Raw genomic sequence first — 14469 nt, forward strand, 5'->3', positions numbered from 1 at the left:
GTGCTGGTAGTACTAGTATATAAAACTTCATTTACTGAATCAGAAAAGATTATAGGTCAAATTCATATTTTAACTGCATGGAAGAAAAAAGAATACTTTCAGTAACGCTGGGCTTGTATATATCAATCACAAAGAAAACAAGGACCCTTTTTAAGAAATGTGCGATATCTCTTCAATGTACATTGTAAGCAACCCATAGCAATCAATTTCCTATGGATTACCGACAAACTGCTGGCCAAAGCACTGCTGAGCTGCGTTTCCATGCCGAACGTCTTGTCTGCGGAACCGCCTGAAAGAAAGTAAACGCATTTAGATGTGCAGATTTCCATTTTTCCAGACTTTAAAATAGAGCCAAGTGCGTGAAAGATTCAAGTAGCACTCTGCTACTGAAAGAAATTGATCAGTCACACCAAACAAGGATAAAATCTGAGTTTCATTGTTCTCAATATTTCCATTGAATGTTATTCACTGGATAAGATCCTTATAACATTATTCTTTAAGTGTTCACATCAGTTTGAATTCTGGATACTGAATCAATTTAAGAAAGCTCTCCATCTTATTAAAAATTTAGTTCAATAAGAAGTCTAATTTTAAATGAGTGTCTTGGGTGGTAAGGCATGTGTGCAGAGAAAGAAAGTAGAATTTGAAGCAGAGTATTTGAGTAAAAAATACATAAAACTCCTTTATAAAATAGTACATGTAAAAATGGTATTGGAATCCAAATACTTTGTTCTATAGCCATCATGATCAATTAGTCCAAACACAGTTGCTAATCAAAAGGTAACCAATAACATATTTAACTTACTCGTTTATTCAGAGATCATATATAGAAATTATATGCTGCTATTCAATGTGGTGGTGTGTTGTACATTTTTAAGAGGATATCTTGCAACTCTGTCTATTAGAATCAGGGTCACTTCTAGCATAGTTTCATATTTTACAGACTGTTTAGATATATAATTGAAAAATTATAACATTATAGAAAAATTCAGATCTGTGAGCTCAGATCTTAGTTGACAACTCATTACTTAAACAACTGTTTAAGTACTTCCCTATATTGAGAGCTAGAGCAGATGAACACTTCTAGTCATTTTTTAGGATTATGACCTATGTATAAACGCATGTTTTGTTTTTAAATAAAAATTGTCGATCAGCAAACCTTATCTACAGATCCCAGAAAATACATATATCATGTTTTAACTTTCTAAGAAGCTTTCTGAGGGATTAAATAATGGAAATTATCATTATTAGTATTGGAATTCTAAAATAAAGATCTTCAGCATATTAATTCAGATTATAGATAAAACAGAAGTATTCCATGAAGGCAGAATATACCACTTCTCTAAAGCATGGCATGTCCCCAAAACTGTGGGGAAAACAGAAGGCAAAGCAGAAGTTTTACCCCAGAGAGATGGTGCGGTTTCCTAAGTGACAATGAGAAGCTTTAGCCAGATGCAATGATAAAACTTGGAAAAGGGAACCAGATTCAAATCCCAATGCCACCGCTCACATGCTATACGATCTCAAACGTATCGCGTTCATTCTCTGGCCCTCTGTGTCCTCCTTTGTAAAACAAAATTGGTCTGACACCTAAAGCTTATTTTAGTTCCAACTTCTTTTTTCATTCTAGGCTCCCTTCACTGCCTCTCCGTAATGATAATGGAACATTATTTCAAGATATGGAGTACATTCTTACATGTGAGCTCAGATCTTAGTTGACAACTCATTACTTAAACAACTGTTTAAGTACTTCCCTATATTGAGAGCTAGAGCAGATGAACACTTCTAGTCATTTTTTAGGATTATGACCTATGTATAAACGCATGTTTTGTTTTTAAATAAAAATTGTCGATCAGCAAACCTTATCTACAGATCCCAGATTTTACAAAGTTAAGATTAAATCTGCCACATGGATTAATCTATTGAGCTAAACCGAAAATAAAACTTGACAAGTAAAGAGCAAAAGTAAAAACTTTTATGCTTCTATATTAATCCCTACTAACATCCACAGCTATTATACAACTAGTGGCAGCTCTAGGTGAGATTTTAACTGCTTTTGTTAAGTGCTCACTACACTGAGTATTTCTTCGGTACTGGGAATACAAAGTGTAGTGAGCAATGACGGATGAATAATGGAGCAGAGTAAATCACTGACGTGAAAAATGGTTCCCACTTTGCAGAAATGATGTTGTGTCATGTGTATTATACAAGTGACATGAAAATAAAGGAACTCCAATCAGATAATTCTAGACAAGCAATGTCAATACTAACCATGCAAAAATTTCTTTAAAATCACTGAAAAAATGCATTCTAAAAGAAAGATTTCATTAGGCTTTCATTCATTGTATACTCCCCTCATATAGCTGTCCCTTATTTCAGCACTTAAAAAGGAATGCCAATGATCAGGAGTTTTAGAAAGGTTATCCAAAGTTGCCTTTTATTCTCAAGGTTGCATATTTTCCTTATGTCTCTTGCCTCATAGAAACTTTTTAAGAGAACCCTGGAAATAGACAAATTACAAGAGTAAGGAGAAGAAAAAGACTTAGCTCTATAAATTTTAGTGTATTTTGGAAGACTATTTTAAACAAGTGGTTTTGATTGTATATCAATCTTTTTTTTTTCCCCCCTCTGTTGACTCATTTTCACTCTATGAATAGAAAAGTATTTATTTTAGTGACCAGTTTTTAATTTCTGCTGCTAGTCAGGCCTGAAGCAAAATGATCTGCTATAAAAGCAAACTATGTTCCCTTCATGTGCTGGAATTTATCCAAAAAGTTCTCCTCCAGGGGTGAGTGATGGTTCAAAAGAATCTGACACCCCTGAAAGATCTCCATTACATGTCACTGAACTGAACTAATTCATTCATGAGCACGGCTCCTGACTCCAGCATTTCACTCCTTCCTGCCTACAATTTTGCCCATTCATTTAATTTTTCTAAATGACTCTTTTTGTCCACTCCTTTTTAAATATGCTACCAAGCTTTTGATTGTACCACCCTTATAAGAGGTACCATATACCAAGAAATATTTACCAATGGAAACGGTTCAGTTAAAGTTCTTCATCACTATGAAATGCCTAATAAAAAACCTTGTTACTCATAAGGGTTTGATACAAGGTTTGTAAACATTTTTGTTTACAAACCTTGTATCAAACCCTTATGAGTTGAATAATCCATTAAATAATATATTCAAATAATAACATGGCTATATCTGTAATAATGGTTTTCAAATATGAATAATACATTTTAAAAAATCAATTAATTTGCTTGATTCTTTAATAGAGTTGGTAAATTATTTAGTTTATTATTTAGTCTTCTGAAAGCATCTTTTCACTCTCTGTTAATCATATCATTTCATTTACTCATTGAAATGTTAATTTAGCTAAAGCCAAATTAACAAAAATTTTGAATTAGTGACTAAGTTTTTTTAAATGAGGTTCTATTATATATGTGAACCTATAAAGAATACAACTATATTAATTGGGTTAAATTAAATTTTGAAAAAGGTTTAAAGAAAAGTAATCCAAAGTGAAAGAGTAAGAATAATTGAAGTTTGTAAAAATTGCTTTTCAGCAAGGAAATTGTATATAGTTCTATGTTTTTGCTTTTTATTATCTTTGGTCACTTTATTAAGAGAAAAAGAGAATTGCTTGTTCTAAATAAAATAGAAATATTTTTCCTTATATTTTACCCCAAAGAATTTCATAAAGCTTGAGTGAAGAAAAATTTTTATTCTTCAAAATACTTGCTACACCTCAAGATCTCCTGTTCTAAGAATCTTGAGATTTACCTTCTTTAAGAAGTGGCAATGACCTTGCTGAACTGTAGGCATTAGAGTTTGGAAGTCTTTAAGTACCTTTCATTTGTGTTGAATTAAGTCACATGTTTCATTAATTATACAGGTCATGAATTTGCTTAGTAGTTAAAATATTCACTTTCAAAATGAAATAAATGAAGACCAGCTGGTTGAGAGGACATGGGGCAAATGCAGGATGTATTTTAGAATTTATTTATTTATTTTCCTTTTAAGTCTTTGAATCCCTCATGTGTGGTGGCCTGCCATTCCCACATTTTAAACTTCTTTCATGTCTTGCAGCAAAAGTTTCAGAAGGGGGAAGAGTCGATTCAAACCTGGGTAGAAAAATAAAAATCTAGTAGTGTGCTCAGCTCCAGTTTCTACACAATATTGATGGGTGTAATTTTCAGGAAAAATTTAAAACTCATAAATAAAATATGACTAAATGATTAATGTAAATAAAAAAAAAACATTGTTATTTTTGTGGAATGGGTTCAGAAGAAAAAAATGTGTTAGCATTTTCCTAAACCAGGGAAGTACACATTCGAGGACTCTGTCTCACCTTTTTGCATGTGTGCCTGTTGGGTAATACCGGGAACAGGATATGCCATCCCAGGCACAGTAAGGGTCTCGAGCCAGGCAGCAGTCAGCACAAGCACTTCCATACAGGTCACACTGATGGAATCTGACTTGGGCCACAGCAGAAGCAGATCCAATATACAGCTGTTGCTATAGATTCAAAGAAGAGAGGCCACTAGCAGAAATTAATGGACAGAACTCTCACTGAGCTCTTACACCAAGATTTTCATATTCATACACAATTACCTCCTTGAATATTCACTTAAATGACTGTAATAGATAATAGAACATTGGTACTTTAATTTCGCCAAGATATGAAACTTACACTTGGATGCATAACTAGCAAAATTGCTAGAGTGATTTCAAAGTTCTCAAGAAGTTGACTGTTATTTTATCCATTGTCTAAGTAGAGAGACCCTTTCATCTCCTAACATTATAATTCTTTTTAAAAGATCTAGAGGAATGTTTTGTAAAAGATTAAATTAAAAAATGGACTATATTTTTTTTAAATCCTCACTGGAGGACATACTTAGAGAGAAGAAGGGGGAGAGATGTAAAGAGAGAGAGAGATAAAGATAGAGATAGAGATAGAGATAGAGATAGAGATAGAGATAGAGACAGAGAAATATCTATTTGAGAAAGAAACATTGAACCATTTGCCTTCTGTAGGTGCCCCAACCAGGAATCAAACCACAACCCAGGTATGTGCCCTGACTAGGAATCAAACTGGCAACCTTTCAGTGCCCAGGATGATCCTCAACCAACTGAGCCACTCTGTCTGGACAAAAATGGTATATTTTTGCATTTAAAAATTTTGGATATCATTGACATGTAACATTACATTAGTTTCAGGTGTGCAATGTAATAAGTTATTTTTATATATATTGCTAGTTGATCACCACAACAAGACTAGTTAACATGCCTCACCATACATAGGTACAAATTTTTTATTCTTGTGATGAAAACTTTTAAGATCTACTCTCTTAGAAACTTTCAAATATTCAATACATTATTAACTATAATCACCATGTTGTACATTATATCCCCAGGACTTGGGTATTTTATAACTATAGGTTTATACCTTGTGATCACTTTCACCCATTTTGCTCAGCCCCCATGCCTCTGGCAACCATCAATCTGTTCTCTGTACTTATAAGTTCTTTTTTTTTTTTTTTTAAATTTCACATCTAAGTGAGTTCATATGGTATCCACGTCTTTCTCTGACTTATTTCACTTAGCATAATGCCCTCAAGGGCCATTTATGCTATTACAAATGGCAGGATATTCTTCTTTTATGGCTGAACCATATTTTTATGGACAGAACTCTCTAAAATGCTAACACATAGTGTATACCACATTTTCTTTACCCAGTCATCCCTTGATGGACACTTTGGTTGTTTCCATGTCTTGGCTATTGGAAATAATGCTGCAATGAACAGGGGAGTGCAAATACCTTTTTGAAATAGTGGTTTCCTTTTCTTCAGGTATATACCCAGAAGTGGAATTACTGAAACATATGGTAACTCTATTTTTAATTTTTTAAAGAACCTCCATACTTTTTTCTAAAGTAGCTTCACTAATTTACATTCCCACCAAGAGTGTACATCGACATATAACATTTAGAAGAGTGATGTAGACATACATAGAATGACATGGAATAAACTGAAAGATATGTTGGCAAGTAAAAAGGACAAGTAGCAGAACAATTAACATTGCATGTTCCCATTTTTCTAAACATAAAAGGTTATTTTACTAATAAATATGAAGAATATATGCAATTGTATATGAGAAATTTATACCAGAAACTAGTATCAGTGAAATGGAAGGGAGGGCCTGGATTGCGTGACCCAGTGGTTGAGCATCAGTCTATGAACCAGGAGGTCATGGTTCCATTCTAGCCAGGGTGCATGGCTGGGTTGCAGGCTCCATCCCCAGTGTGGGGCGTGCAGGAGGCAATCCATCAATGATTCTCTCTCATCATTGATGTTTCTATCTCTCTCTTCCTCTCCCTTCCTTTCTGAAATCAATAAAAATATATTTTAAAAAATGGAAGGGAGGTTTGTGTTTCACTGTACAAACCTTTTGTGTTACTATTATTTTTGAAAAAACATTAGCGAGAATATATGGAATAATGTCTTGTAATTGTATATGTAAATCTATTCAAGTCTACCTGTCTAAGAAGAAAATATATTACATGTGAATCACTACATATTTTTCTCAGAATAAAACTATAACTTTTTCAGATATAAGAACGTGTTCAGATATAAGCTCTTTATCCTTTGACTTTAACTCAGACATAGAAAACACACACACAACTTACTCTCTTTGAAGAAATCTCCATAGAAATAATGGGAACTGGATCCTGAAAGATTAAAAAAAGTTGCCTTTTTCAGAAAGAAAATATAGGTACATACCTTACTATGGTTATCAATCACCTAAAATCATATAATATGTGAGTAGTTCTATGTCAAGAAGTCTATAGCTTTCATTTTAGTAAATCGATAGACAAATACAATATTAAAATACAGCTTTCTATTTAAAAACCTTTTCTAAAGTAGTGGGACAGATATGTAGCTGAGAAAAGTAGTGGATAATTTAAGCAGCTTACCATTTGTTCTTAAGTGTACTTTTTATATTTGCATTTGAATATTATTCATGCTTTGGAAACTCAAGTATCTTTAAATAGAGCAATCAAGTCAGAGTGTTCTTTCTTATACAAGTAGTTGAATCATTAAAAGTAAAAGTTATTATGTCTTTGAACAAGTCTTATTGCTAATAAGCCAAAAACATTAGTAAAAATTATGGAATAATGTCACGTAATTATAGATGTAAACCTACTTTAATTGACTTATCCCAAGCCTAAACAAAATACTTTTTAATTGGAGCTATTGTGGTTAATAATAATGAACCCAGAGTATTTTGAACATGATGAATAACCTCTATGTTTACAACTTGTACCAGTGAAAGTACGATCTAGAACATAGCTTTGAGAGCCTCTGTGTTATTCTAGGGATGGTGATTAAGACCAGAGTGTCTTTAAGGAATACCACAAAACTGATCAATTCTGCAAGTGGAGAAGCAATTGGCAGGTGTGTTTCACTCTGTGGATGATTTCCCTTAGAAGAATTATGTTATGAAAGAGAAAATTTCATGTGTCAATTTAAAAAAAAATTTAAACTAAAGAATCCTAAATGCATGTATGCATGCATTCAGGCAACAATATTTCTTAAGGTTTAATATGAACAAGATACTGTTGTGGATGCTGTTACTATGAGCATTATGGTCTCTAATGTGAAATGAATTCTTACATAGAGGTCCAATAGGAAAAATAAACAATAGCATAGCTAAGCTGGTTGAAACAGAAACATGTTTAGGTTCGGGTTTAGTTATGGGGAATCTAACCTCCAAGACAGCCAGGGTGAAATGAACTGTTTTTCATCCATAAAATATTTTGGTATATGTTCATTACATACATAGACAGCCAATCATTCTTCATTATGTATAGATTGTGTGTCTGCAAATTTGCCTACTTGCTAAAACTTATTTGTAACCTCAATATCAATATGTGTGGTGCTCTGCAGTCATGGACATGTGTATGCAGCGAGGCAAAACGTTTGCGTTGCCCAATGTGCACAGTCCCAGCTGAGGTTGATCCAAGCTGCCTTCTAGGTTCAGCCCTCACATTGTAAACAAGCGTCCTTTTCATGGTCTATTTGGTGCCACGTTTTTCACATTTTTGTGCTTTCTGTTGGTGATTTCAATGTTTAAAATGGCCCCTAAACACAGTGCTGAAGTGCTCTCTAGGGTTCCTAAGCTCCAAAAGGCTGTGTTGTGCCTTATAGCGAAAATACGTGTGTTACATTAACTCTGTTCAGGCATAAGTTATAGTGCTATGGGCTCAGTGCTAGCTGATCAACAGTATACACTAAATAAGGTGGCTTTAAACAAAAAACGCACATTATATATTGATCAGTTGACAAAAAGTTGTGACTGGAGACTCATGGGAACCTAATCAATATTTCCCTAGGAGCAATGATCAGTAGTTACTATATCAGTGTTTACAGTCTCTTTAAAGAATATAACTGCCACAAATATTGAGACTTGACTCTGTGTGTGTGTGTGCGCATATATACAATTGTATTTTCATGTCTAATCTTTCCATTACTATTTTGAATTTTTTCCTTTTATAGTAAATTCTGGATAATTGATATGCTATAATGTGCTTATCACACCACAGTGTCCCCAGTATAAAACCTACTGTTATGTTTTAGTTGTCAGTTTTTATTGTACATTTGTACAAGATGAAACTTTGCAATAATCATTCTGGAATTCATATGTGGTTTAAGCGTTATTTCTTTAAGTCACACTCCATGCATTAAAATTCTTCTCATGTTAGGTAATTACTGGCCTCTTTATTTGAAGTCTTTGAAAATAAAATAGATGCACCAGGATTTTAAATCATTCCTCACTTCAAATCACTCCAAATCCACAACGTATTTGTTAGAAAAAAAATTGACATAATGTCTTTTCTATTTACAACTCACTTGGAATTGTCTGCAATGGATAAATGTTGGCTGAATTATTTTTACTAAAAATACCTTGAATATCTGAAGTTCTTCTAGAATTACTTCTTCCATTGATTCTGTTTCTTGGTTGTAAATTGTGATTACTTTCAGCACAATTCCATTATCTGTATGGGAAAAAAGGGGGAGAGAGAGAGATAAACTAGAAGTTTTGTCACATTTAGTCTTCAAACAATTCAAAACCATATGTGATGAAGGAAAATTCATTACCTGAACCTACATTTCTGCTAAGAAACTTTACTTTAAATCTTAGGAACCAACACACACACACACACACACACACACACACTTTTATTAGAAAAGTGTCAAGTACACACTATTGAGAGTATAGTATAATGAGCCCTCCGACACTAATCATTTAGCTTCCATAATTATCAATAATTTTGCAAATTTATATTCACATTTTTAAATTATAGCTTATTTTTATTATTCCTGATATTCTGCACTCGTTGTTTACAATGAAAAAGTCAAAACAACACTCATTTGCCTGTAAAAATAATTTGGTGTAGTGCTGGAAATAAATCAGAAAAAAAAATCACTTTGGAATTACTGATCTAAGAATTTCTGTGGTACTTAACAACTTGTTCAAAACTTATCAACTCATATTTAGGTTAATAATATTTGATTAAAATAAAAAAAATAATAATTACCTGTATTGTATACTAAAAGGAATACAAGTAATCATAAATTGTAAGGCCAAGCATATTCCATAAATATCCCACAATTATTACATCAAGCAAAAACCAAGATTAAACTCAAATTATTAATTTGCCACTAGTGATTTTGCAATAAGGACTTTCTCTATAGATAGATAAGTAGATAGCTAGAGAATATTAAAGCATGTGCCTGGGAAATTTTTTGGGGAATAACTATCATTTGTGGGCTTTTCCTCACACATTCATTAACTATGTTCTTTTATGTTGAAAAGCTGTGGTACAATATGATTACATCTGTGACTTAAACATGGTTTCCATGATAACATAAGTACATTCCTGATATTTCTGAAATTCTTTCAAATAGCTTTGGTTAATCTAACAAGAAAGTATGTCTAAAAATGTTCTTGGACTACTTTCCAGGACATTTAAAAATAACATACTTTTTTCCATGATTATCAACATACTTTTTTCCATGATTATCAAATATGATCTTGCTTATAGAATGAATTTTCTTTCTTTCCTTCCTTCCTTCCTTCCTTCCTTCCTTCCTTCCTTCCTTCCTTCCTTTCTTCTTTTCCTTTTTTCTTTCTTTCTTCTTTTTCTCTGTTGGATGTCACTAAGACTGAATTCATGGACAGGTAATTTTAAGTTTGTTAAAGAAATGTGATGCTTTGTTAATCTTGATCCCACAGTGCAGAACATATTATTAACATTACTCTCCTAAAATAAATGGATAAAATATAGCCAGCACCAGAGATCCATTTGTGGAAATTAGATGAATGTTTCCTTACTTAAATATTTGCCTTTTTCAAAGAATATGACTGCAAAAGCTCAAGTACCAATATTCATATCAGATCCCAGTTCCTGATCTGGTCATATGCAATGTCTCTTTAACATAATATGTCTTTGATTAGAGTTATGTATGTAGAATGCTTACTCTTCTAAATAGCAACTGCAGTAGCAGTTACTATGATGAGTATGAAAAAAAGAAAGAATTGATCATTTAAGAAGCTTTTTAAATGACTATAGAATTTTAAAGTACTTGACAGAATTTGCTACATCTTACTCTGAATGCTAAAAGATTCCAAGTTCTCTTCCACTAAATCTAATGTATGGCATTAATTGTAATTTTATATTTACTTGAAATTTTACTTTTAGCATTTTTGTTACAGTTTATTTTATGAATGCAGAATATTATAGCTTTGGTCTAAAAGTTTACCTCCATTATGAGTAACACTTGGCCTGTTTGGTACAAATGGTTGATTCTGATAGGGCCTGATAAACATTGCTGTGATTATAGGTTTAGGTGAAATGATTGTCCTAAATGTTTAAAAAATCTTGAGATGTTACCAAGCAGCCAGAGTTGGCAACGGACCTGGGAAATGGCAAGAGAACCATCTACATACAGCCCTTACTTCCTCTATGAGAAGTTCTACTTGGAACCGGCATTGTTTACTAACACCAGTGATTTGTTCCTTCATGTATTCATTTGTTTAAATGTATTAAGTATTGACCATGTATCACAAATTAGGTGCTGTAACTGCACCAAACCTCTCTTCCATTGCAGCAAATAAGCAATGTGTAATAGGCTAATGGATCAAAAGGAGTTTTTTTTTGTTTTGTTTTTTTGATAGGTAGTTTAAAAAATGTTAGGTAGTGTAAAATTAATAATGTTTCCATGGGTTATGCATATATGCATATAAGTTCTTTGGTTAATCTCTTCCCACCCTCCTTTCCCTCTGAGATTCAGTGTGTGTGTGGGGGGGTGGGGGGGGGTGGGGGAGTGAGGGGAGCTTCATCTGTAATACCTTCAATAATAAAGATAAATTTTAAAATATTAATAATGTTATTGATTATCTCTAAGTCTTTCTAATCTCTTTACCTGTCCCAATAAACAAGACATCATATTGGCCATCCTCCGCTACTACTTGATCCACTGCTATTTGTTTCAGGTTATATTTCCCATCTGTTTTCACCAGTATTGGCTTTTTATGGGCAGGTTTTATGGGCTGGTACATAAGTGGATGACTTCTCGCAAATCGGATAGCATCATCGGGATAGTCTTTTGTAGTTCCGTACCTCCCTCCATTCACTTTGCTGGCACACTAAAATACAAGTGGATGAGATTATTTTTTTGACCTTAAACCTAAAAAGCAAATTTAAAATCAATTTATGAAAAGAATTAGAAAAACTGTATGTGCTTGATTAACTGCATTTAGAAACATTTAGTAAGGATATATTCTTCACTACAGAAATGAAATCTACATTAAAAATTGCAAGGAGATTCCAAATTACTTTAAACATACAACACTAGAAATGCACAGAGAATAGTGAAATCCTGGAAAAGTAAAGTATATTTAATCCTGGTTTAGTTTGAAGGTGGTCAAAATGTATAACATCATAAATATTGTAGTTATTTTCCCTGTTTTCTGAAATTAACTTTTTCACAGTGCAAATTAAAATTTGAAGGTAATGTATCGTTCAGAGCAAAGCAAAAAATCTTTTTTCTCCCCAAATTAAGGATCACAACAGCACAAAATAGCTTTCCCATTCTGGAGACTACGATGATATGATTGGTGATGGCTTCAATTGGCTCACTGACTATAGAATTTAGTTCTGTAACACAGAAACCTATTCAAATTCCATCATGATTGGTTAAGAAAAAACCCTCTGTTCTCCTATAATCTGTATGAATTTGTATTATTTTGAATGGATTAGACAGAATAAATTGAGAAAGCCAGAAATATTTGCTAACACATGTCTCAGTTCCTTAATCACTGCCTCTAAAAATAAACGAACAGCAGCACCTTCGGTTACTTCTTGGAATACCTTTAGCTGTTGAATCATGCTTGTCATTTTTCGCTCCCTCATTTTGCATATTTTCCTCCAGAATCAGCAGCAATTGCAATGATTATCTTGATAAAAATTTTCCACTTTACAGTATAAATACAGTAGTTTAGTAATCAGATTCTGCAAAGAGGGCATTTTTAATGGTTTGTTTTAAAAATTGACGCCACATTTCTTAATTTGGCCTGAATTTTTCACTTGAGTGTATACTTTCATGATAAATAATTGGAAACATTTTGGACCAGCCTGGAAGCGATTCAGTAACCAGTCACTTCCTCCAAATCTCCTTTAATACCATGTGGTTGCAAGAAGCAGTTCCAGCAAAGCCACAGAAGTGGGTTTTCTCCATTTAAATTGTAATTTCAATCAATAGAGTGAAATAAAATATAGTTTATATCTTACTGGAAGCCATAATTTTAAGCTAGTGAGAGGGAGTGATTGAAATGGCAAAGCCTTACACTTGTTAATGGAGGTAAGGTTTGTTTCCACTTTGGATTTTGGCCCTGCAGAAAGATTTCTACTTGATTTGCAAGTACTTGTGGAATCAGCATAGTGAGGGGTTTTCACCAGCTGCTCCTAAAAGAACAGATTTTGACTCGCTGACAAATTAAGTGCTCGGCATGGCTCACATAGCACATAAAACGATCATACATTTGCCCATCCTAGTTGCACACAGGATACTTGATACAAAAATCGTCATCATCATCACCATCACCATTGCCATCATCGGTTTCAGATACGTGTGCAATTAAAAGCACATAAGCTGAATGGCTGGTGAGGGGGAACCTTGGTAGCACCGGTTCAGAGGCAGACAGTGGAACTTTCTGTTCGCTACACCTCTTTGCATGGACACTTTTTTCCTGGGAGCCAGCAAGAATGGTAAATGAGATGCTGAGGGTCCTGAAGAGGCAGAGAAAAAGCTACTTTTAGATATGCTAATGTGAGAATCTAACTGTGGTTCTCAACCTTCCTAATGCCGCGACCCTTTAATACAGTTCCTCATGCTGTGGTGACCCCCAACCATAACATTATTTTCGTTGCTACTTCATAACTGTAATTTTGCTACTGTTATGAATCGTATTGTAAATATCTGATATGCAGGATGTATTTTCAGGGGTCGCGACCCACAGGTTGAGAACCACTGGTCTAGGAGACCATTTGGCCTAGGGAACTTAGAACCCAAATATTAGAATACAAAAATGTCTCCTGCTTGGAAATTACATGTGGCACTAATTCTTCTGAAGAGGCTGGGAGGAATGCTAATCTCCTTTGATGGGATGTTTCTGTGTTCACCAGTACCCTTAAAAAGAAAATGTTAGTTGGGGTTACTTAGCCAAAATGTCCATGATAATACATAGTTCATCATCCTGCTAAGATGTACCCATCATAGATTCTTTCCTTTAAATAACAAGGACACAGCTAGAAATAAGAAGTGATTTTTTTTTGCCATTAAAGTGGTGAAATGTATTTTAGGTGTAGGATTTAACTGTGTAATGCAACGTTTTGTAAAACATCTGAAACAGTGAACAAAATATTTCTAAAAGCCTTTAAAAAATAAGAATACTCCATTAAATGCCCAAACTTACAGAACCAGGCCTTGGATAAGGAACTTTCCCTTCATAGAGTGACCAGTGGTATTCAGGTCCTTCCTTATGTGCATATGGTCCGTTAAAAGCTGCCCGGATGCTAGACATATGATAGACACATATAGCATGTCCTCGGAAGATATTGCTGGAAAAAGAAAAGATGATTACTATCATGGAAGTGACTAGGAGGTCACCTAGTCAAACCCTCTAGACTACATAGATAAGAATGAAGTCTTTTGGTTAAGAAATGTCAACCAATTAAGCATAGAATATTCTAGAAATATTTACTATTGCAATATTTCAAGTATTAAAACTCTAAAACTTAATATTTCTATGCTTATTTTTATAATAAATTGAAAATGACATTGTTAGAATCATAAAAGTACATAGTTGTGTCACTTCACTTTGTTATTATTAAATTTTA

At 33.6% G+C, this 14469-nt stretch overlaps 1 protein-coding gene across 1 annotated transcript in view; it reads right to left on the reverse strand.

Annotated features, from left to right (window-relative positions):
• Positions 1 to 14469, reverse strand: part of SEMA3E (semaphorin 3E) — a 220421-nt gene that overhangs the window by 19561 nt on the left and 186391 nt on the right. Inside the window, exons 10-15 of the mRNA XM_081101912.1 lie at positions 14046 to 14190; positions 11495 to 11717; positions 8972 to 9063; positions 6694 to 6735; positions 4357 to 4523; positions 222 to 289 (exon numbers count right to left, since the gene is read on the reverse strand). Of these exons, the coding sequence (XP_080958038.1) occupies positions 222 to 289; positions 4357 to 4523; positions 6694 to 6735; positions 8972 to 9063; positions 11495 to 11717; positions 14046 to 14190 (737 nt within the window). The remainder of the gene's footprint in view (positions 1 to 221; positions 290 to 4356; positions 4524 to 6693; positions 6736 to 8971; positions 9064 to 11494; positions 11718 to 14045; positions 14191 to 14469) is intronic.

Source organism: Myotis nattereri, assembly GCF_964212035.1.
Source record: "Myotis nattereri genome assembly, chromosome: 11".
Classification (NCBI taxonomy): Eukaryota; Metazoa; Chordata; class Mammalia; order Chiroptera; family Vespertilionidae; genus Myotis; species Myotis nattereri.